Source organism: Chaetodon auriga, chromosome 21 (genome assembly GCF_051107435.1).
Source record: "Chaetodon auriga isolate fChaAug3 chromosome 21, fChaAug3.hap1, whole genome shotgun sequence".
Classification (NCBI taxonomy): Eukaryota; Metazoa; Chordata; class Actinopteri; order Chaetodontiformes; family Chaetodontidae; genus Chaetodon; species Chaetodon auriga.
The window spans coordinates 22,297,829-22,322,757 of NC_135094.1; the positions used below are offsets into that span (position 1 = coordinate 22,297,829).

The window sequence follows — 24,929 nt, forward strand, 5'->3', positions numbered from 1 at the left end:
GGAAGGTAGAAGCTTGGGCTTTGGATGGGATTTGGTTTGACAAGATGATTACATGGAAAATACATATTGACAAAATAGTTGAAAAGTGTAAAGGATCTGATGTAGAGTTACAAGCTATCCTGCTCCACACTCCAGTCCAGAAGGTGGCGGTAATGCACCTAACAGTTGTTTGCCAACCGCCAGAAAACAACAGAAGAAGAAGAAGAAGAAGAAGAAGAAGAAGAAGAAGAAGAAGAAGAAGAAGAAGAAGAAGCAGCAGCAGCAGCAGCAGCAGCAGCAGCAGCAACATGGACAATCTGCGGGTGCTCGAGCTCTACAGTGGGATAGGAGGGATGCATTACGCTCTAAAGGGTAAGCTTATCGTTACTAGACACTGATTTCACCTTATTTGATTTATCAAAAGTGCTAAACCATACCAATTAAAGATGTATTCTCTCTGCCACGTTGTCCCTCTCTGTAGCGGATTATTATGCGGAAAACTCCATTCACAACTGTTTCGGATCAACTAGTTTAACTATTAACCGATGAATGACTTATCTCTCCCAATTACTTTGTTTGAGATGAGCCCGACGGCCCAGGCCTGCGCAGTTTTGTTATGGAGTATTGGCAATAACTGCGTAGGATATGGAAAATGTCGTGGGGTAAAGCAGCGCGTAGTTATGAGGGATGTGTCTGCAAGCACAGAATTAAGCACTATTTTTCGTGTCATTACATTAATTTTTGCCATTGAACAAGCATTTCCACTTCCCTTTTACACTTTATTGCCACCGATGCTTTATTTAGCACCCCCTTCTTTACATCACGAACATAAATGTGTGTCACAACAACTATAGGAACAGACACATCTTAAACCTTGCTGATAATTCTGTTCTTGTTAGCTTTCTTGAGAGGGAGAAACAGGACCATGGGCTGTTGGTGGAAGACTTTGTGGCTTGATGTGATGAGTCTTTCCTCCACCTACATGTGTCAAAAACAAAAAACAGATATTATGTTTATATATATTCCCTGTACAGGAAGTACTGCGCACTGGACCAACCTTCTGTCTGATTTCCAGTACTACAGACAATCCCTAATAGGTTATAACTGAGAACAGTCAGGGCACAGGGTATCCAGTGAGGACCGGGGGGGGGGGGGGCTTTTGGCAAGGTCTTTAATGCTGCTTGCCTACCTCAGTATGAGTGAACGTGCAACTACGAGAGTCAAACCTGCTGGGACATCGCCCAGGTCAACAAGGTCTGTGTCAGGTGTTTGCTAACCAGGGTGCCCTGAAGTGGGCTATTTGAACTAGGCATAACTGGAGTAGAGCACAAAACCTGGATGCAGATTTATATTAGACTTGCACTCTCCCTCCTTCATTGTTCTGAAGATACAAATATTGCTCCTACTCCTCCTATACCACCACCACTTCACTGATTTTTGCTTTGTGTGTCTGTATTGTTTTGGTATTAGCAGAGAGCTGCTGATATATTTACTTTAGCACGCCACATTCTGATTTAACGATTTCTTAATGTAGTCCTTTTTGTTTATTTTTGTGTATTTTAAAGCTTTTTTACCATCTTGCTTTGTTTGTTGCTTATATGAATTATGAGCAGTTTGCGTTAGCTTGCTCCTACCTTTTTATCCACCTCACCATGAGGGGTTTGCTGTGGAGCTGAAAATTCAGGCATGTAGTGGCACAGTAAAATCAAGTTTACAAAATCTTCATCTGTAGCTTATAATATGTTTTTCTTCCTCCAGAGAGCGGCATACCTGGCCAGATAGTGGCTGCCATCGACATAAACACCACAGCTAATCAAATCTACAGGCACAATTTCCCTGACACTCCCATCTGGAGCAAGACCATTGAGGTGAGTGACAGTGGAGGGTTTAGGCACGACTGCAAGCATTTGAACAAGACAGTGATTTAAACCTCTAAGCACTTAATTTTGTCTGTTGCTCTGCGACTGGCAACCTTTTCAGGGTGTTGCACTACCTTTCTGCCAAGACAGGCTGTAGCCTCCATATGAGGATGGATGACCAACAGAATTAAAATACACACATGTATAGATGTAATGATATACAGATCCAAACCAGAGTTATGGGACTGATTGTTTCCTTTCCATTATTATTACTTTTTATAACTTTTTTCTGTCTTTTTTATTACATGTTTTAGGGCATTACACTAGATGACTTCAATAAATTATCTTTTGACATGATTTTGATGAGCCCTCCTTGCCAGCCTTTCACAAGGTAGGTCTTATTTTATATTAAAGACTGGTGATATAACCTAAAATTTGTATCACCTTATTTCACTTTTTTTGTTTGTTTTGTTTTGTAAAGAATGATTCTACCTTGTTTCACTTTCTAAGCAGTATAAATAATCATATCTGAAAGAAAAAGCAAACAGGTGTGTGCAGTGGCTCCAAATAGGTAACAACAAAACCAGCTGATTTTACGTTGCTGTATGAAGTGTGGAGATAGCATTAGGTCTGGCTATGTGAGATGAAACAAAAGGCAACGTGAAAAACCAGTTTCCCACATCCAAGTTACTGCTCCGGTCAATTTAATGGCTTCAAATAAGGCTTAATGTTGACACAGTTTCTTTTGACCATCCCTCAATATTAAATACCCAATATTGCTCCAGTGTGTTGGTCTACAATAGATGCTGCTAACCACATTGGCCAGCTTCTCTTATCTCCTCAGGCTGAGACTCCACAATTCATCATCTGCAGTTTCTAAAAAGAAATTTTTTAAAACTTTTTTTTTTCATCCATTTATATAATTTTTGGTTTGTGAGTAGCATAAAGGAGCTACAACTTGTACTTTGTTGTACAGCCCTGTGTTGTATAATGATAAATAAATTAACCTTGTACCCTGATCCCTGTAACTTGTAATTAACCTCACACTAAATAAGATGCATTTGTGTTGTACTTAAGCTTACTTGACAAATTTCGGCTATAATGACATGACCTGAAAAGAGGTGGACAACAGCTGCATTATGTCCCACTCATGGTAAAAACGTAACTGTTCACTAAGAAAACAGACAGTGGTGTGCAGAGAGCATATTAACCAGAAAACATCTGGACTTTGTCTCTTGTTGTTTTACCCAAACAACAAAATCAACAGCTAGTTAAGTTTGGGTTCACAATTATCATTATAGCAGATGAAATTACTGGTCACTGGTTGAAACTCTCAGTTGCTGCAGTGAAAGATTATGTTAATTATGTAGGTTATAATTAAAATTGTGGCTCTTGCAATTTGGAAAATATGCTCTTTCAAATTTTGATTTCAGTAGAAAGTAGTACTGCAGACAGTAACTGTAACTGCAACATCCTGAAACCAGACTCTGTATGGTAAATTAGTGTGTCCAGCTGGTGACAATCAAACCAAGTTCAGTCTAGTGTTAGTCGGCGTTTCACTCCTCTGCTTGACTTGCACCTTTTTATAGCTCTCCTGTCCCTTTTCTATTCAATTCAGTTTTATTTATATAGCACCAAATCACAACAGAAGATGTCTCAGGACACTTTCCTATGGAGCTGGGACACACCAAACTCTTTTATCTACAGAGACCCAACAATTCCCCCATGAGCAAGGACTTGGCAGCAGTGGGGTGGAAAAACTTCCTTTTAACAGGAAGAAACCTCGGGCAGGACCAGGCTCTGGGTGGGCGGCCATCTGCCTCGACTGGTTGGGTGAGAGAGTTGAGCAAGAGAGACCGACATTATTGGAATAGACTTAGACTTTATTGATCCCAATTTGGGAAATTATTATGTTGCAGCAGCAGTTTAAACATACACATAAACATAAAATATATACAATAAGAAGAATAAGGATGAGTAATGACAACTAAGAGAAAAAGAATGTTCTCAAAAAATATAACTAAGCATATAAACATGGAATAACAGCAACTGTTAAAATATAATTAAGTATATAAACATAGAATCACAGTGACAGTGACAGTGGATGTAATAATAATGTAAGTATGACTAATAGTGATTGCAGTTGATGTTGGGCAGGGCCATGGCAGGAGCTATAATCCACAATCCAGATTCAGCCACTATCCGTGGGAACCTGCGAGATCACAAAGCATAAAGATTCCAGGGAAGAAGCTAAGTTGGTGACATGCCTAGGTAGGACATCAAAGCATGTAGATGGAGAGGGAGAAGAACAGAGGAGCTCGGTGTATCTTTGTACCCCCCTCACCCCCCTTTTTGTTTTAAAAGAAAGATAAGATAGACTTTATTTATCCCACAATGGGGGGAAATTCACATGTTACAGCAGCAACAAGACAGAGTGCAAGAAGTCAGAGGACGAGAAGACAAGAAAATATTGCACAAGTGTTATATACCCTATGGTAATTTACAATATATACAATACGTACACCCTTATTTACTTATATGTACTACTCATTTAAAAATGACGATTGCAGATGAAAACAGGAAAAATGTGAGATGTGATCAGTACAACTTGCATTTGAGTTGATGTTATTGTGCACTGTTACACAGTCTGATGGCTGTGGGCAGGAATGACCTGCAGTAGCGCTCCTTCGTGCACTGGGGATGTAAAAGTCTTGTGCTGAAGGAGCTACTCAAGGTCCTCACAGTGTGGTGCAGGGGGTGGGAGGAGTTGTCCATGGTGGATGTCAGCTTAGCTAACATCCTTCTGTCTGCCACCTCCTCGATGGAGTCCAGTTTGTTCAGTCTCTTCCTGTCTCTGTCCGTGCTGCCCCCTCCCCAGCACACCATGGCATAAAACACTGCAGAGGCAACCACAGTGTCATAGAAAGTCCGGAGAAGAGCCCTCACACACCAAAGGACCTCAGTCTCCTCAGCAGGTGTAGGCAACTCTGGCCCTTCCTGTACAGGGCGTTAGTATTGTCTGTCCAGTCCAGTTTATTGTTGAGGTGAACACCCAGGTACTGAAGTGAGTCCACCATGTCAATGTCCGAGCCCTGGATGTTCACCGGTGTGTGAGGGGAAGGTTTCCTTCGGAAATCAATAATCATCTCCTTGGTCTTGCTGGTGTTTAGGATCAGGTGGTTCTGCTGACACCAGTCCACGAAGTCTGTGATGACCCCTCCGACACACAGCCAACAATGGCACTGTCATACAGATGACAGATGGTGGAGTTGTACATGAAGTCCAAGGTGTAGAGGGCGTAAAGGAACGGTGACAGCACTGTTCCCTGGGGGGCCCCTGTGCTGCTGACTACCACATCTGACACACAGCTGTGTAGCCTCACATACTGTGGTCTGTCAGTGAGGTAGTCGATGGTCCATGCAGCCAGCTGTTGGTCCACACCAGCCGCCTCCATTTTCCCCCGCAGCATTGAAGGCTGGATGGTGTTGAAAGCACTTGACAAGTCAAAAAACATGACTCCCACAGTGCTCCCGGGAGACTCCAGGTGAGACAGGGCCCGGTGTAGCAGATAGGTGATGCCGTCGTCCACCCCGATGCCAGGTCGATATGCGAACTGCAGCGGGTCCAGCACAGAGCTCATCTGGGCGCGAAGGTGGCTGAGGACGATCCTCTCCATGGTCTTCATGAGGTGGGAGGTTAGGGCGACAGGTCTGTAGTGGCTTGGTTCCCTGGGATGGGCTGTTTTTGGAACCAGCATCACGCAGGAGGTCTTCCACAGGACTGGGACTCTCTCCAGACTGAGGCTCAGGTTGAACATGTACAGAACCACCTGATCGAGCTGGTCTGCACACTCCCTGAGCACCCTGGAGCTGATGGCATCTGGGCCTGTGGCTTTCTTGGCCTTTGTCTTCCTGAGCTCCCTCCTCACCTGGTCCATAGTGAGAGGGGGGAGGGGGGTGACTGTGGGGGGTAGTCCAGAGCTGTAGGTGGTGGTGGTGGTGGTGGGATCTTGATGACAACGGGGGTTGGAGCAGAGTGGTCTGAGGGGAGCTGAGGTGTTAAGGACTGCAGCTGGGGGAGACGACTGGCCTGGAGAGGTGTGAAGAAGTGGGGCCCCAGTGAGAGGGGGCTGGAGTGGGGGCAGAGTCAAATCTATTAAAAAACAAGTTTAACTCATTTGCCCAGGTCCGATCTCCAGTGGTGGCTTGTCCATCCCCACTTTTGCCATGGCCCGAGATATGTTTCAGACCTCTCCACACATCTCGGACATTGTTCTTCTCCAGGCGCTGCTCCAGTTTCTCTCTGTAGTTTTCCTTACACCTCCTGATGTAATACTTCAGCTCCCGCTGTACTCTCCGCAGCTCCTCCTTGTCTCCTGAGATGAAGGCCCTCTTCTTCTCATTTAGCAGAGCCTTCAGTTCAGGGGTCACCCAGGGCTGGTTGTTGGGAAAACACCATACTCTCTTGGATGGCACAGTGTTTTCCACACAGAAGTTGATATAGTCTGTGATGCAGTGAGTCAGACTGTCAATGTCCTCCCCATGAGAGCTGCACATTGTGTCCCAGTCAGTGGTGTTAAAACAGTCCCTCAGTTACTCACATGCCTCCTCAGTCCAGGTCTTCACGGCCTTCCTCTGTGGAGACTGTCTTTTCAGCACCGATGTGTATTCTGGCTGCAGATGGATGAGGTTGTGATCAGAGCGACCAAGAGGGGGGAGGGGGTTGGAGGTGTATGTGTCCCTGACATTAGCATATAGAAGGTCCAGAGTTTTGTTGTCTCTTGTGTGGCAGTTTACATACTTTGTGAAGTTGGGGAGAGTGGCAGAGAGAGAGGCATGATTGAAGTCCCCAGAGATGAGAGAGAGGGCCTGTGGATGTCTTGTCTGCAGCATAGACAATGTGCTGTTTATGTGCTCACAGGCAGCAGCTGCATCAGCCGACGGGGGGATGTACACAGTCAGCACAATAACGTGAGAGAACTCCTGAGGAATGTAATGTGGCCAAACGCTGACTGCAAGAAGCTCAATGTCCCTGCTACAGAGCTTCTCTTTAACAGTGATGTGGCCGGGGTTACACCATCTGTTGTTAAGAAACACACACAGTCCACCACCTTTCTTCTAACCACTCTCTGCCACTTTCTGGTCTGCATGGACTAGGGTAAATCCATCTAAGGAGACAACAGAGTCCAGTGTGTCCTGCTTCAGCCATGTCTCCGAAAAACACATAAGACTGCTCTCCCTGTACTCCCGCTGCAGCCTTACTAGCGCTGATAGTTCGTCCATCTTGTTGGAGAGAGAGCGCACATTTCCCATGATGACGGCCGGCAAACATGGTTTATATCTCCGTCTTCTCTCCCAGCGCTTGAGACCCCCTCTACAGCCTCTCCGTTTCCTCCTTATCTCCGCTGGAATCTCTGGTTTCCCAGTGTGGAGCAGTCCAGTGTGTCTGAGGGCTAACAGCTGGTCCCGTGTGTAGACAATTGAGCCATGGCTGAAAGGGTCTCCCAAGGCAGACTCAGAAAGTCCAAAAAAACAACAGAAAAAAGAGCTCAAAAATTACAAACGCGGAACCCCTACTTGCGCATACCCATAGGGGTTTTAGAAAACAAGAAAGAACACAAGAAAAACATACAGAAATACAAAAAAAAACACTAAAGTGAGGAAAACAGAAGACAGAGCTGCTGCAACTTGCTGCCACTCACGCGGTGCCATCTTGGAAACAGAGATGTTTTATGACTGTCTTGCTTTCTGAATTTTATATTAATTTATTTATTCATGTATTTATCCCATTTATGTTTATTATAATTTTATGTGTCTTATTTTTTTTTACCCACATACTGGATTGCTTGAATTTTATAGCGCCTTTTAACTCACAATTGGATTTTAAAACTTTCACTAATAGCACTTATTTCAGCACTTATCCCCCCATTTTTAAAGCACTTTTTAACTATTTGATCTATTCCATATGTGTGTGTGTGTGTGTGTGTGTGTGTGTGTGTGTGTGTGTGTATATATATATATATATATATACACACATGTTTTCGTGTGTGTGTGTATATATATATATATATATATATATATACACACACACACACACACACACACACATACACGTGTGTGTGTGATTTCATTTGTAACCTCCTATTAAATTATTTATATTTATATTTTTATATTTTCTTAATAACAAACAGTCATTGCAACATACTCAGAAATAAAGAAGAACCAAGTAAGGATAAAATTTCTTTAAATAGCTTACTTGAGATGGGGTCTAAAATACAGGTTGATGATTTTGATGACGACATTATTGAAATTAGTTGGCGAACGTCAACAGGTGAAAACGGTCTAAAACTGCAACAGGTTTAGTAACAATTTGTGTGGTTTCTGTGTATGAAAATAAGTCAGTACCTATTGACGGCAGGAGCTGATGAATTCTGTCTCTAATAGCAAGAAATTTATCATTAAAGAAGTAGGATAGGATTCCTCTGTTGTATGGAGACATGGCATTGAATTAAATGCTGATTGGATCATATCCTTAAATTTAGCTACAACACTCATCAGACAGAAGTCTGGTATAGGAATTCAAAAGTTATTAAATGATAGCCCAATAAAAGTGGATTCTGTGTGGAGACTATTAAGTGTTCAATTTCAATGCTGTATGTCAGAACAGAGTGTGGGGTTTAAACAGTGAGTAGATTCATGTACATTCTGACAGAAGCCAACTGAGTCTAGTAATGAGATAAACACAGTGCCGTCAAGGCCGTCATTATCAATGTCAACATGTACATTAAAGTCACCTACAATAATTACTCTGTTTTAAGGACTAAACCTGATAGAAACTCAGAGAGCTCAGATATGAATTTGGAGTAATTACCAGGAGAGTGGTACACTATAACAAGTCAAACTGGTTGCACTGTTTTCCAGGTTTGATGTGAAAGAGTAAGAACAAGGCTTTCAGTTATAATTGAGTTTAAGTTTAGGGTTGATCAAAAGGCTTGAGTCAAAAATGGCTGCAACTCCCCCTCCTCGGCCGCTGCCTCAAGGAATGTGAGTATTAATGTGACTCAGAGGAGTAGCTTCATTTAGGCTAACATACTCTTCATGACACAACCAGGTTTCAGTCAGACAAAATAAGTCAATATAATGGTCTGATGTTAACTCATTTATTAAAACAGCTTTAGAGGACAGAGATCTGATGTTAAGGAGCCCACATTTAATTTTCCTGTCATGTTGTACTATTGCAGTGGTTGTTTATTTTTATTTTTATTTTTTGTTTAATTTTTATTATATTTTTATGTTTAACTCTTCTTTGTACTTCTGGTTACTTTCTGTTTTTTCTAATATAGTATTTAGTATTTATATTATTTTATCATCGTAACCTTTTTCTAAATCATCACATTAAATGTCTTATCAATTTAAAACTGCTTCGCCACTGAAGTCTTTGTTTCTTTCTATGTGCAGGATAGGACTTCAAGGTGACATTGCTGACCTCAGAACCAAGAGCTTCCTGTACATCCTTGATCTTCTTCCAAGGTCTTTAATCTCCAGATTTAGCTTTTTGATGTCCTTTGTTCAGTTTCAGTGAATAAGTATTTTTATATCAAAATCACAATTTGAAATTGTCTAATCACAAGAGCTGCTTATAATAACTTATATTAATAACAATGTTTTAACTACCTAGCTTTGTGAACAGTTATCCAACAACTGTTGGAAAATTGACAGTAATGCCATGAGTTGGCAAAAATGCAAAATGAAATCCTTTGAGAAAGAAACACCACTCTGTAGCATTTTGGTGTTTGAAAAGATAGGCAGTGGACTCATTGCAGTTTCAAAAGACCAACGGAGTCGTCTTTTTTTTCTTTTTTTTCATAAACAATGTAGGAACAAGTCTGATCTATGACTCAGTTAAACTTCTAAGCATATCATATTGTTGTTTCAGGGTTCTGGCAGTGCTTATCCTGTCAGTTTGTAAAGCTAACTCAAGCAGCCGCAAACACCTGCAAGGATGACAGACAGGGCTTCTCTGTGGGAGTATAATATGATCTACACTTGATTTCAAAACTGATTCCAGGATACTGGAACAATGTTGATATGCTTTTTCTGCATCCACACCAGTTGCTATTGATGTAAAAACACATACTTTGATTTCCCACAAGTCGCATTGTCCCAGTCAGTCCCAATAAGATGGAATCCAGTTAAACCCAAGGCAGCATTGCTCTCCAGTCTCGCATGCTGAAAACATACTCATGGATTTCTTTCAATAGACTCAAAAAAGTTCGAGATGAAACAGCTGGAATTAATTCTCTGATATTTAGGAGCATATTCTGATTGTAACTGTAGGCTAATGCACAATGAAGAAGAAAAAAAAATATAAATCCACAAAGAATTGGGAGTGTGAAACATCACGGTTTCCAACACAGAAGTTAGGCGCCAATTTAATTATCTAATTATCCAAAAATCACATTTGATATCACAACCAGGCAGCAATATTGGTCAGGAAAAAAAAATCACATTCAAATATGTTGAGGAGATTTAGGTGATATTTTAGCGCTCTAACTCAGCATTCAATATCAGCTGTGTTTTTGGAAACAGTTTGCTGGTTATGTTTAATACCTTTCAAGGTGTGCAAGTTTGTTCTGTTCCTGAGAATCAGAATCAGAAAAGCTTTATTGCCAAGTACGCTTTTACACATACGAGGAATTTACTGTAGTGAAATTGGTGCATGACACATCTACTAAAATATGAGCACAAAATATAACAATTTAAATATATATACACAAGTCTGTTTTTTGTTGTTTGCTATTTTTGGGAAACACAGTCTGTTTTTCAGAAAGAAGTCCAAGTTGAGCGTTAATGTAACGCATAGAGTTGTATTTGTGACAAATGTGACAAAATGAGTCCGAGGAGGAGTGTGAGGAGTGTCGGGGGGGTTCCGGGCCTTGTTGATAAGGCTGACAGCAGATGGGAAAAAACTGTTCTTGTGGCGTGAGGTTTTGGTCCTGATGGACCGCAGCCTCCTGCCAGAGGGGAGTGACTCAAAGAGTTTGTGTCCGGGGTGAGAGGGATCAGCCACAATCTTTTCTGCACGCCTCAGGGTCCTGGAGGCGTACAGGTCCTGAAGAGATGGGAGATTGCAGCCAATCACCTTCTCTGCAGACCGAATGACACGCTGCAGTCTGCCCTTGTCCTTGGCGGTGGCAGCAGCGTACCAGACAGTGATGGAGGAGGTGAGGATGGACTCAATGATGGCTGTGTAGAAGTGCACCATCATTGTCTTTGGCAGGCTGAATTTCTTCAGCTGCCGTAGGAAGTACATCCTCTGCTGAGCTTTCCTGATGAGGGAGCTGATGTTCGGCTCCCACTTGAGGTCCTGGGAGATGATAGTTCCCAGGAAGCGGAAAGACTCCACAGTGTCAATAGTGGAGTCACAGAGGGTGATGGGGGCAGGTGAGGCTGAGTTCTTCCTGTTGTCCACAACCATCTCCACTGTCTTTAGAGTGTTGAGCTCCAGGTTGTTCTGGTTGCACCAGGTCACCAGATGGTCAACCTCCCACCTGTAGGCGGACTCGTCACCATCAGAGATGAGTCCGATGAGGGTGGTGTCATCCGCAAACTTCAGGAGCTTGACAGACTGGTGACTGGAGGTGCAGCTGTTTGTGTACATGGAGAAGAGCAGAGGAGAAAGAACACAGCCCTGGGGGGATCCGGTGCCGATGGTCTTAGCGTTGGAGACGTGTTTCCCCAGCCTCACGCATGTGACATGTCTCCAATGAGGTGTTAAAAATGTCTGTGAACACTGGAGACAGCTGATCAGCGCAGTGCTTCAAGGCAGATGGGGAGACAGAATCCGATCCAGCTGCTTTCCGGGGGTTCCGTCTCCTGAAGAGTCTGTTGACGTCCCTTTCATGGATGGAAAGAGTCGTCACTGAGGCGGGTGGGGAGGGGGAGGGGGGGGCCTTTAAGGTGGGCGTTGGTGGAGGTGACTGGAGCTGGAGCTGTTGTGAGGTGTCGTGGGGGATGGTTGCTGGACTGTCCCTTTGTCTTTCAAAGCGGCAGTAACTAGTTCAGGTCGTTGGCTAGGCGTCGATCGTTGATGGAGTGGGAGGCTTTAGGCTTGTAGTTTGTGATCTGCCTGAGCCCTTTCCAGACAGACGCAGAGTCGTTAGCTGAGAATTGGTGTTGGAGCGTCTCAGAGTACGGTCGTTTAGCCTCTTTCACCACCTTTCACCAGCTAAACTTGTACTTCGACTCTTTGTGTCTGTCTTTGTCCCCACTCCTGAAGGCCTCTTCCTTTGCCAACCTTAGCTGCCTGAGTTGGGCTGTGAACCAGGGTTTGTCATTGTTGTAACTCACCCTGGTGCGTGATGGAACATAGCAGTCCTCACAGAAGCTGATGTAGGACGTCACAGCCTCCGTGTACTCATCCAGACTGTTGGTAGCAGTCCTGAACACATCCCAGTCAGTAGAGTCCAAACACGCCTGTAGATCCTCCACAGCCTCGCTGGGCCACTTCCTTGATGTCCTCACTACAGGTTTGCAGAGCTTTAGTTTCTGCCTGTACGCAGGAATCAGGTGTACCATGACGTGGTCAGAGTGGCCCAGTGCAGCACGGGGGACGGCGTGATAAGCATCCCTGACTGTGGTGTAACAGTGATCCAGAATGTTCTCCTCTCTGGTCGGGCATTTGATAAACTGTCTGTATTTAGGGAGTTTGTGCGTGAGGTTACCTTTGTTAAAGTCGCCATGGACAAAAACTAAAGAGTCCGGGTTGGTCCGCTCCACACGCAGTATCTGGTCGGCGAGCACACGCTGTGCGTCCTGCACGTTGGCTCGCGGCGGGATGTAAACGCCAACCAGAATGAATGAAGCGAACTCACGGGGTGAATAAAAAGGCTCACAGTTAATAGTGAAAGATTCCAGGTCAGGAGATCAGTGCTGCTGGATCACTGTCACGTCGTTGCACCAACCACTGTTGATGTAGAAACAGATTCCTCCACCTTTAGTTTTGCCGGAAAGTTCCGTGTCTCTGTCCGCGCGGTGGAGTTGGAAGCTAGCCAGCTGCAGCGCAGAGTCTGGTATTAATCCACAGAGCCACGTCTCGGTGAAGCACAAAACCGCAGATGAAGAAAAGTCCTTGTTTTTACCCAACAGCAGTTGCAAATCCTGAAGTTTGTTGGGCAGTGAAGGCACGTTAGAGAGAAATATTCCCGGTAACGCTGTACGTAGTCCGCGCTGGCGAAGGCGCACGAGCGTGCCGGCCCGTTTTCCTCTCCTCCTGCGTTTCACTGCGTGAGCGAGGGTGAGCGCACCTTTGACCAGTATATCCAAAATTTCCACTGTTGGGAGCAGAAATTTAGGAGATAAATCCTCTGGTGTTGCTCCTCTGATGTTCATGAGCTCTTCTCTGGTGAAAGAGCTCCAGGTACCGTCACAAAAAACAGGTTTAAAACACAAAACAAAACAAAACAACGCGCACCAACACACCGAGGCAGCCGTCCACGGCGCCATCCTATGTATGTATGCATACATACATACATACACTTGGAAAAAGTGTATGTTCCTGCCTCACGTATAACCAGTGTCAAATATCACTTGACCACTATGTATAGAATGTTGTAGTATATGAATGTTTAATGAACTGGTAGATGGTGCAAAAGAAAATTCTCCACCTTAGTGGAGTATTATTGGTATTCTACTAAAGTTTCTTTACAAGAGAGTGTACCCTCTTGTAGTGGAAACACTGACCCCTGCATACATACATACATACACTTGGAAAAAGTGAAGATTGGAAACATAGATGGCGAAGAAGTGAATGGAACTCAGCTTTTTCTAATGACCCGTCTCACACATTTGCTATGACTGAAATGAAAAGATTAATTTATCTAGATTCTACTTGTCATAAACATTCAGGTCAACAGTGTTATATCCTTGCAGTAACCCACATATTTCATAAGCAGCTCTCCATTTTAAGAGAAACTGGCCAGTCAGTCTTAATCACATATATCTATGGTGTATCGCAGAACTGTTGGTTAAAAGATAGGATTACTTCTACATTCATTGTTTCTTTCAATATCTTAAGAAAGAACAGTCACAACAGTACATTATTACATTACATATTTTAATACTTATGCACATCTCACCAAATGGAATTCTAGTTTCCAGTTTTTGAAATGGAGTAACTGCTCAAAAGCTGTGTTTTTCCCCCACCATTTCATGCTCTGAAGGTGTGCACCAATGCTTTTTTTGTTACCCTCCTTTATGTCTGACCACTTTGTTTAAATGCTGGAGACACAGTGCCATAAGTTGTTTTACATTGACCCTTTATTAGATTTGATCAACTTTTTTGTCATCACACAGAGTACAAACTCCGAGACAATGAAATGCAGTTTACAATCTAACCAGAAGTAAAGTGCAGAGTAATAAATAGTGGTAATATATAAAAATATAGTATGGGTTAGATATGGATATACTAAGATATTTACAGTGTGAACAGTATAGATTGCAGGAGCGTAGCGGGTAAGGTATGAGTTATGGATTCCACACACAAATTTATAAACAAAGCCCCAGATCTGTTCTCTCTGTAGTGGACCAAGGAAGGATATGTTTGCAATGTTTCTGTCAATAAGGCCTCTCATCCTCTCTTACTAACTTTCATATTACAATATGTGGCCAGGCTGTGCAGGTTGCCCCGCTTCATCCTGTTGGAGAATGTGAAAGGCTTTGAGAGATCCTCCGCCAGGTAATGATGGAGTCAAATAGTGTCCAATAGAATAAAATTACTATTTCACATTTTCTAATATTTCCATGCATACCTTATGTGTACCTTGTGATCTATGATTTTTACCAATGAGGGAAGTAGACTGACAGACTGATCATCTATTAATGGTATAAATGACAATGTTGTATATTGAGAAATCTGTAGTGGTACCTCTGTCTACAAGGTACTCACTTTTAGGATGTCGTGGTGATCTTTTCCTCCTTATCAGCAAATACAATAATGTAACTCACATTGTTAACAGATTAAAAAGTGTCTCTTAAATTACCTTAAGAACTTTGCCCATGTGCAATCAGTGACTCAGATTAAGTCCTCTACCTCTCAACTGATTTTGGAATAATTCAGCTATGACTTTGGTGATAATTGGCTCTTATTGCCCACAATAATGATGTTCTAGATCTTTCCTCATATTACTGTATACTACTCTCCAGGGATCATTTGGTGAAAACACTGAAGGAATGTGGATACACTTTCCAGGAGATCATGGTCTCACCCACAAGTGTAAGAACACACTGTGAACACACTGTATGACTACTTTCATTAAATATATCTGCACTGTGGAAGTTATGTATACAAAGTTATATTTGTATCACTGTTATATGCCTAATCCAGGTTGGGATCCCAAATTCAAGATTGCGTTATTTCCTGATTGCTAAGATTTCAGCAGAAAAGGTAAGGCTTGCTAACATGATAAAAAGACCTTCTGGCAATAAGGCTTTGCAAGGCTTACATGAGATGCCAAAGAGTATGAGTGTGAAGAGGTGTTGGTATATGACAGAACGTATTGGCTTAAACCTGGTATTACTGCAGTTGCAAATAAAGATGAGGCTATGCTACTTTTGTTATTATTATTGTTATTATTATTATACTATTTGTAGAATTACATTCCAGTGGAGGTTGTGTAGGATTGTTTCTGACTTGCATGATTCAGTTGCCATTGGCTCTAGCATTGTAAAGTCTCAACTCAAAGTTTATTGAAAAAGATAGATATTATCGTTATCAAAAATCACGTTTTTATCTAATGAAGTATTTTGCTTCAAAACATTGTCTGCCGATTAGCCCTTCAGAAACAACATTTTACTATAATCAAAAACCTGTTTGCTCTCCCACTTTCTGGGTACAAGTGAGGCAGACACCTTTATTAGCAATTATCTAGCAATAGGTCACCAACCCAGAAGGTTCAGACACACACGATCCATCGATGGATGTCAAGCCAACTGATCAGGGCGGCTGTGGCTCAAGAGGTAGAGCGGTCGTCCACCTATCAGGTTGGCGGTTCGATCCCTGGCCTGGGTAGCCCACATGCCAAAGTATCCTTCGGCAAGATACTGAACCCCAAAACTGCCCGCGACGCTGTGCCATTGGTGTGTGAATTCATATGTATGTCGCTTTGGATAATGCCAATGACTAATTGTAATTGTAGTTGAGTGCAGGAGATCTGCCTGTGTGGTGTGTGATGGATACGGCACTGCAAATTAATGGACCAGTTGCTTTATCTGAATTTGCACAATTATCATCAAACTTCTGGAAATGAGCCCATTCTGCACAATGCACCAGGCTCACGAAAATCAGATCAGTCAATGAATACTCTCTTCCTGCTTTCCCTACTTCTCTTCTAAAATGTCTTCAGTATGTTTATATTATAGTGTACTTTTTAGCTGTAATATGAGAAAGCTTGTGAGTCGTCAGGGACTTATTGGGTCTCTGTAGATTAAGAGTGTAGTCTGTACCTGCTCTATGCGGGAAGTGTCCTGAGACAACTTCTGTTGTGATTTGGCACTATATATATAAATTTTAATTGGATTGAACATGCCCATTCTCCATACCTGGGGCGGCCATGTTGGAAAAAGGATGGGCCAAAACTGAGCACTGCCCAGGCATGATGTCACGCTCCAGCCAGAGCTTTCAGTGGCCAGGTGACTTCAGATGCATTCTCACTGGATTTTGTGTGTCTTTACCTGAAGGCAGTGATTATTATTTTCTCATTATTTTATGGTTTATTGGATTAACCTGCTACGTAGATGTATTTATAATGATGAGACTGATTAGTTAAATTCATTTAAGACAGGTGATTTCATAAACAAGGATAACTTATTTAATCCCATGAATCACTTGATTTGGGACAGTCCTGTGACTTCAAGGACTACATATTTTTGAATGGTCTTTCATGGTTATAAATTGTAGAAAGTCCTCTTTTCAGCTAGATTATATTTTGTTTAAATGGTTTCCAGAAAAGTCACGTTTTGTTTGTGGAGAACAAAATGCTGTATACTGCTTCATCCAGACGGACAAGTGAAAGGATAGAAAGAGGCAAAGTTATCACTTAGCAACCAGTAAATAAGAATATAAGAAATCAGTCATTGGTAAAACACATTGGACATTTAGCATCAAACTCTGTGCAGATTTTAATTGGAACAGGTTCATGACAAAATATGTAATTTTAGATTTTAGATGCTTCTTCACATCCTGCTGAGAGCAATTCCCCCGAGCAGTCCACAGTCTTGTGTCCTCCCCACCCCGGTATCTGCCAGCCAGAAGAGGAAATGCAGGAGGGTCGTATCCTGTATAAACTAGAGACAATAATGGATGCTCAGAGGAAGAGAAATCAGAACAATGATCTGTCTATCAGGCAGATCCAAGACTTCTTGGAACCACAGATGGAAGTAAACATGGAACACTATCTCCTTCCTTCTAAAATACTGCTGCGATATGCTCTGCTCTTGGACGTTGTTCAGCCCACATGCAGGAGGTCTGTTTGCTTTACCAAAGGGTGGGTACAGTAACTGTCTTCATCTAACTGTCACTGTCTTCACTTATTTCATTGTTATATCTTACAAGCAACTGCCACCACATGCGCATGAATTTGTGTGTTTGTGTGTGGGGCTGGGATTGTTTATTTTGAGTTTTTAACCAACAGAATGGGGACTTTTTTGGAAAATTAGGACATTTTGCCCAGTTCTCACAATTTCAGAGTGCTGTTTGAAGGTCCAGACTTGGTTTTAAGGGTTGGGTTAGAATTAGGTTTAAGTTAGCGTTAGGCATTTAGTTGCGATGGTTAAGCTTAAGGTGAGGGGAATGCATTATGTCACCGAGGGTCCTTGGACGGGTGTAAGTAGAAGTGTGTATGAGTGTAATAACTGTAGTAAAAATGTTGACCCTCACCATTAAAAGCTGAAAACTACGTATTTGGTTGTAGTATGTGGATCTGGTCAGAACAGCAACATCTTTCCTGTTTTTAGATTTCTTCTCTTTATTGTTTGGTCCATCCTTCTGTACTTGCATCATTTACATTTGTCATTTCAAGAGTCTCATATCCAGATAAAATCAAATGGGATTTAATACACATTTGTTTACCGGAAGCTGCATATATGCATCTCTGTTGGCCAGATCACAAATCTGAGCTTAATCCGTTTTGGTGTTCAAATCAGGGTGGACTTTACTGCCCAGATGGTAATGGGGCAATGCACCTGAAGCTGAACAGCATAATTTTAGCTAGGCAGCTTACAACACTCATGCAACTACCTTACCCACACATATCACTCAGTGGCTAAACTGATCAGGGATCAGATAAACACTACAACAGCATGTTGTGTTTTCTGCCTGCTCGTGTTGAAATTGCTACAATTGTCACTTAAAATGAGATGGGAGACAGATTGCTCATTTCAGTATAACTTCAGTGTGCACAGGGGACAGACCCTGTAGGCATACCTTCATAGACTGCTTACTGACATATAGTACCAGTCAAAAGTTTGGATGCACCTTCCCATTCAATTCAATTTATTTTCTTCATTGTACATTAATACTGAACACATCCAAACTATGAAGGAACACATATGGAATTATGCAGTAGACAAACAAGTGGGTAACATTTTCTATGAAGACCACATCTATAGTGCATTATGAGCGCATTCATAGTGAATTATAATGCTCATCATAATAAATCATAATGCATTATGACTACACTCATAATGCTTTATGGTGCACTATATCAACAGTTATGAATAACTATAAATCTAGCTTATAATGACTGATAAATCCAAGGGTCTTATGAGTGCTCTTGACAAGTCATAAACTACAGACTGACTGATGGGGCTTATAATACATTTTGACTACTTGTACCCCTCTATACGCACACAACAAAAGACTGTTGTAAGGGCTCATAGGATGCTATAATACTCCATGAACGATCATAAGTTATCAGTGTATGCTTTAAGTAGAGTGAAGTTCATATGGTTGCACCTGTAATGCAGCATACCTCATTGTAATGTTTCATTGTTGGTGTTAAGTAAAGGGTAACACATTTGCATGCATTTAAAAGAATCTATGCTGCATCATAAGTCATTATGTCAGATACTAAAATATAAAGACACTACTAAATACGTAGACATAATAGTTTTCAGCTGAAAACATGGTTTTGGGGTTTAGTTACTGTTGGTATAAAACACTAAAAGTGAGGAAAAAGACAAAACACATTTGCTGAAAAGTGTGACTGTGTGTTTTATCCATAGCTATGGGCGGTATGTGGAGGGAACCGGCTCAGTACTACAGTGCTGCATGGAAACAGAGGTAGGTTTTGGCTTTTTGTTGCTTTTTGGTTGTACTTGAATATTGCTGCTCCCTTCTGTGTCATCACTCAATTTCCATCCATCCATCCATCCATCCATCCATCCATCCATCCATTTTCTATACCGACTATCCCTTTCAGGGTTGCGGGGGGGGGGGGGGGGACTGGAATGAGTTGAAAGTCTCTCAGTGTTTTTTTTTGTTTGTTTGTTTTTTTAATGAGGCCAGTAAATAGTGTGTTATGTCATGAATCAGTTTTTCAGCATCTTTTTTATTTGTAAACGGTTGCACTCTAGCAATGTTTCTAAGGTGGAAAAATTATGTTTTCGTCACCCTGTTAAATTGGAACTTGATCCTTCGATCTCAATCTAGAATAACACCCAAGACCTGTGACCTCAGATTTAATTCAAGGAGTTCCTCAGATTATTAAATCGCATTTCTTTTTTTTGTTCTAGGTCCATAGAATAATACAATTATTAACACATCCCAGCTTGCCTTACCCAAGTCCTACTGAGCATCAGAGCAGCAGACATTTTTTATGCTTGTGTGATTAATTCTTTTGTTTTGTGTGCTCTGCAGATGGAGAGTGTGTTTAGAGGTCTGGACCAGTATTCTGAAGAGGAGAAACTCCAGAGGCTGTTGAAATTGAAACTTCGTTATTTTACTCCCAGAGAAGTTGCCAACCTCATGGGTTTCCCTCAAAGCTTCTGTAAGTGAAAAACCTTTGTCTCTTCTAGGCCTATTTTCAGATTACATACATCTTTTTTTTGTGTATCCCTCAAAATGATTTGCAGCCAGTCATGCTGAGTGAGCTGTAGCATCCCCTGCTATCAGGTATTCTGAAAATTTGTTAACAATAAAAGTGTTTGAACTTGCATATTGTCTGACAAGATGCAACCAAGTTAAATCCGGCCAGATGTATGTAGAGTGGAAATCTATCTTTGGAGTGTTACTGTTCACATAAGGTAACATTAATATGATTTTACTGTATTTTTTATAAAATGAAAAATCACTTATGTGTTCAACATGCCACATTTCATTAATATATAGTGATTTTGCTCTTGGTTGTAAAATACAACCAGTAGCTAGATTACCCTGAAGTTTGGAGATTTGGCAAAGAACTTATTTCATGATATTTATGCTTAAACGTCAACTAACTCCTGGAGGAGAGAGAGGGGGGGATAGAAAGCATGCACCTGTTGGTGAGCGAGAGAGAGGGAGCATGTGTACATGCATGTAAGAGACATTAAAAAAAAAGCTTTCTTTGATAATCATGTAATGCAATTCTGTATAATTATTTATCAGTGATAATACAGAATATAAAGTACACAGGAGTTTGGAGGGCTGACAGTCACAGCCAGAGATTACCCCATGACAACTGTCTCATTTAAGTATTGTAAATCCATGTCATACACTTCTCTCATTCAGTCCACTGCATTCATATGAGCTATGATATCCTGATCATGGGCCCCATCGCTCTCTTTCATGCATGTGCAATATCAATCCCTCTTCATTCTCTTTCAATTTTCATGCTTGACAAATTGCTGAGGCTGTTTTGTGTTCTGCTTTGTTTTCTGTTGTATTATAGTGTAAAATGCTCTAAATGCATGTAATTGCTGTCTAACCACAAAAGTTACCTGCATAACAATGTTTCTGAAGAGCGTTAACTTTATTCAAGCACATTTGTCCTTGCGGCTCATCCAGTTTACAATGTTTTAGAGTTGTAGTGATGCTGGAGAATAGCCTTTTCCATCACTGTGAGCACTTCCCCATGAACTACATTAGGCACAGTGCCTTGCCTGTTACTTCATCAAGAAACAATCTAAACATTTCTCTTGGAAAGCGTGACACTTCGCATCTACTTATATTTTGTTGACAGGTGCGTTGATGTACTAACATGATGTCAACACTGTGTGTGATGAAACTGATTTTTGTATTTATGAATTACCTCGTGGGTCAGATCTAGCAGTCCCGCACACCGTATATGGCCTGGAGGCTGGAGGTTCCCCACCCCTGACATAAATTATCCTGGCCATTCAAATGAACATAAAAACAACATTGTACAGAGTTTGTTTCTCATTTTCAGAGAGGCAATATGTTTAGGGCGGCTGTGGCTCAGGGAGGTAGAATGGTCCTTCATATGTATGTTGCTTTGATTAAAAGCGTCTGCCAAATGACTAATTGTAATTTTAAGTGTTCATCAATATCACTTCTCAAAAATGAATGACAGTAGAATTTAACACTGAGTGACATCAATGTGTCCAAAGGGAGGATTGTTTTTTTTGCACATATAGCCTGCTACATTATTTTTTCCTAAATCCTTGTCTAAATTATATGGGTTTTTTTATACTATTGGATGGATTGCATGCCCAAGTGTTCCTTACTTTCTGAATTTTATTTTATGTTTTATATTTTTAAAATATTTTTCTGAATTTATTTTGCAGCCTTTCCAGAGCAGATTGCTATCAAGCAGCGATACAGAGTCCTAGGGAACAGCCTTAATGTTGTGGTGGTGGCCAGACTTCTACAGCTACTGGTTTTCTAGCTCGTGAGACACACTGGAGGAGGAAAACCATCTTTATTGTCACTGTACATTACATTACATTACAGATTGGTTTTTGCCCAATGGCTGTGTCTGAAAATGTATTGTCTGGTTTTTATTGGGGATGTTTAATATGTACGTTACTTACTTTCAAACAGTACATGTCTTTCGGCTGAACTTGAATGAATGAACTTGAATGAACTTTGAAGAAAAAAAAAAAAAGAAATATGAAGCATTTTTTGTTTTGTTCTTTTAACCCAATTGATAATTGATGCATTTTCCCTGGGGTATTCTTATTAGTGCTACCTGGCAATATTTATTTAAAAATCAAAATCATTTCGACATATGTTCTCAAATTTGCTAGTATGTATCAATAAATATTCTTTCTCTGTTTACCTAGATTTGTATGTTTTCCTTCAATTCCATACAAACCAAACATTTAGGAGAAACTGGACTGATCTCCAAATGGCATAAAGTTAAAGATGAAACATTCACTTTTGAATCATCTATTTTAAGCAAGACTAGTGCATTACATTTAGACTTAGACTTTACTTTATTGATCCAAATTGTGATCAATAAAGTAAAGTGCTGTTGCAGCAGCAGGTTAAATATACACATAAACATTAAATATATACAATAAAGAAGAATAAGGATGAGAACAAAACGAAGAAAAAAGTGCTCTAACTAAGTATATAATATAGAATAACAGCAATTCTTAAAAATATAAGATTTCCTGAAGTGGTCCTTGTGACAGCAGAGCTGGATCAGTCTATAGGAGAAGATGCCCCTCTGTCTGTCCACAAGGTAGGGAAGAGGATGTTCAGGGTTATTCATGATGGATAACAGTCTGTCCAGTGTCTTAATCTCCACCACCTCTTCAAAAGTGTCTAATTTGCAGCCAATAATGGAGTGTGCCTTCCTGATCAGTTTGTTCAGTCTGTTGGTGTCACAGGCTCTGATGCTGCTCCCCCAGCACACTGTAGCACTGTAAGAAGAGTGCACTGGCAACAACAGACTGGTAGAACATCTCCAACATTTTGCTGCACTCATTGAATGGTCTGAGCCTCCTCAGGAATTGGTCTGCTCATCCCCTTCTTGTAGACTGCATTGATGTTTGTTTTCCAGTTCAGTCTGTTGAGGTGTACTCCAAGGTATTTGTCATCCTCCACCACTGTGACATTCTCCTCCAGAATACACTGTGGCTGTGTGGTCATCCTGTTCCATCTGAAATCAATCACCATCTCCTTGGTCTCGGCCACGCTAAGCAGCATATGATTTCTACCAGACCATTCCAGAAAATCGTCTACCACTGCTGTGTATTCCTCCTCTCATCCATTCTTTATACACCCCACCACCACTGACTCATCCAAAAACTTCTGCAGGTGGCACAATAAGGAGTTGTACTGGAAGTCTGAGGTGTACAAGGTGAATAGAAAAGGAGACACAATAGTTCCCTGTGGCACTCCTGTACTACTTTCCACGGTCTCAGACAGAACGCTGCCCAGTTGAACAAACTGGTCTGTCTGTCAGTCAGGTAGTCAGTAATCCAGGAGATTGTGGGCTCATCGACTCTCATCATTCGCAGCTTCTCACCCAGGAGCAGCGGCTGGTTTAAATGCACTGGAGAAATCAAAGAAAGTGATCCTCACAGTGCTGCCGCTGCATTCCAGGTAGGAGTGAACACGCTGCAGCAGGTGTATGATGGCGTCGTCCACACCCAGATGAGGTTGGTAGGTGAACTGCAGAGGGTCCAGTGATGATTTTACCTTTGGTCAGAGGTGGACCAGGACCAGTCTCTCCAGCACCTTCATCATGCGCGATATAAGGGCAATGGGTCCTTAGTCAGGGTCAGTAGTCGTAAGGCCAGATCAAGACTTCTTTGGAACAGGAGCCACGCAGGACGTCTTCCACAGCACGGGACACTCTGCAGGCTCAGGCTCAGGTTGAAGAGGTGTCCCTGGATCAGAGACAACTGGCTGGCACAAGTCCTCAGGTCTCTTGAACTAATGCCATCAGGGCCAGCAGCCTTGCCCAGGTGCAGCATCTCCAGCTGTCTTCTTACCTGGCCTGCAGTCAGGCGAGGGATGGTGCAAGTGGAGGGGGTGCTGTGGGAGATGTTAGGGGATGTGGGATCTGAGTCCAAGAGAGGTATCACCAGGGGAGGTTGAGGGTTGGAGAGAGAAAGCTTGGGCAGTGGGGTGAGGTGTTAGGGGGTGGGGGAATGCAAGGCCACACCTGGCTGTGAGCTAAACCTGTTGAAAAAATAGCTTAGCTCATTGGCCCTCTCAAGGCTGCCGGCTACTGGTCTTTCTCTTGCCTTGAGCTTCCTCCTGTAGGCGCCTCCTGTCAGCTTCTCCCTCAGCATGTGCTGAACACTCCTCGGTTCTTTTTTGTCCCCTGATCTTAAGACTTGTTTCTTCCTATTACGCAGTCTTTTCAGGTCACTGGTGATCCAGGGCTTGTTGTTGGGAAAGCAGTGTACAGTCCAGGTTGGCAGTATGGTCTGTTCACACTGGATGCAATGTATGTATGCAATGGCGTTTATGAACTCCTGAGGCAAATAATAAGGCCGCATCCCCACAGCTAGCAGCTCAATGTCCGGGCTACAGAAACATTCCTTAATGGTAACATGGCCAGGATTACACCACTTCTCATTCGGAGCCACATCTGTGTCCACCTGCACACAGCTGAAGCTAGATACCTCCAAGCTCTGGTCTGAGACGTGTGAGTGGAGCCACGACTGTTCAGGACTTCTGAGTCCTGACCAGCATGACAAGCTTGTCTGTCTTCACCAAAGACCTCACGTTCTCCATAATGATCACCAGAACAGACGGTCTGTATCTACGTGCCTTGGCCCTCTGTATAGCTTCGGCTCTGCAGTCCCGTCGTTGCCTCTTCAACTCATCTGGGACTACAGTCCTCTCTCCGGATGTCAACGTAGGTTTAAACAACACGATCAGCTGCTCGCATGTGTAAACAATGCCCCTACTCCTCTCTGTATGGTGACAAGGGCCAAAATAACAGAGGGGCCACTTACCAGTAGCAACACAGTTGCAAGATAGAATTTACAAAAAGATCAGAAAACACACCAAATGAACAAAAACTAATGACGACGAAGGAGCTACTTTTTTTTTACTTTTCTTTAGTGCAATTTTAAAGTGAAAAAAGGAAAAGAGGACTATGAAATGAACGCCACAATGCCTTGAAGAAATTAA

At 42.1% G+C, this 24,929-nt stretch overlaps 1 protein-coding gene across 2 annotated transcripts; it reads left to right on the forward strand.

Annotated features, from left to right (window-relative positions):
* The first annotated feature begins 224 nt into the window (after positions 1 to 224).
* Positions 225 to 22,655, forward strand: trdmt1 (tRNA aspartic acid methyltransferase 1). 2 transcript variants are annotated; one of them, XM_076721408.1, is made up of 11 exons: positions 225 to 351; positions 1,738 to 1,847; positions 2,153 to 2,229; positions 9,296 to 9,367; positions 14,508 to 14,573; positions 15,041 to 15,110; positions 15,222 to 15,281; positions 17,054 to 17,379; positions 19,118 to 19,175; positions 19,752 to 19,881; positions 21,617 to 22,649. In XM_076721408.1, the coding sequence occupies exons 1-11, from the start codon at positions 288 to 290 to the stop codon at positions 21,715 to 21,717; spliced, it is 1,134 nt and encodes a 377-aa protein (XP_076577523.1). In that variant the 5' UTR covers positions 225 to 287; the 3' UTR covers positions 21,718 to 22,649. The 2 variants fall into 2 exon arrangements, 1 of the variants encoding a protein (XP_076577523.1); XR_013075797.1 differs by lacking the exon at positions 17,054 to 17,379 and having other exon boundaries at positions 21,617 to 22,655.
* The last annotated feature ends 2,274 nt before the right edge of the window (positions 22,656 to 24,929 follow it).

Bases quoted from the DNA above. Each gene is read 5' to 3' on its own strand.
- trdmt1 (XM_076721408.1), top strand. From the start codon at position 288: ATGGACAATCTGCGGGTGCTCGAGCTCTACAGTGGGATAGGAGGGATG. The intron at 352-1,737 runs GTAAGCTTATCG...TTCTTCCTCCAG, and splicing joins GATGCATTACGCTCTAAAGG to AGAGCGGCATACCTGGCCAG. The intron at 19,882-21,616 runs GTAAGTGAAAAA...TTTATTTTGCAG, and splicing joins GGGTTTCCCTCAAAGCTTCT to CCTTTCCAGAGCAGATTGCT.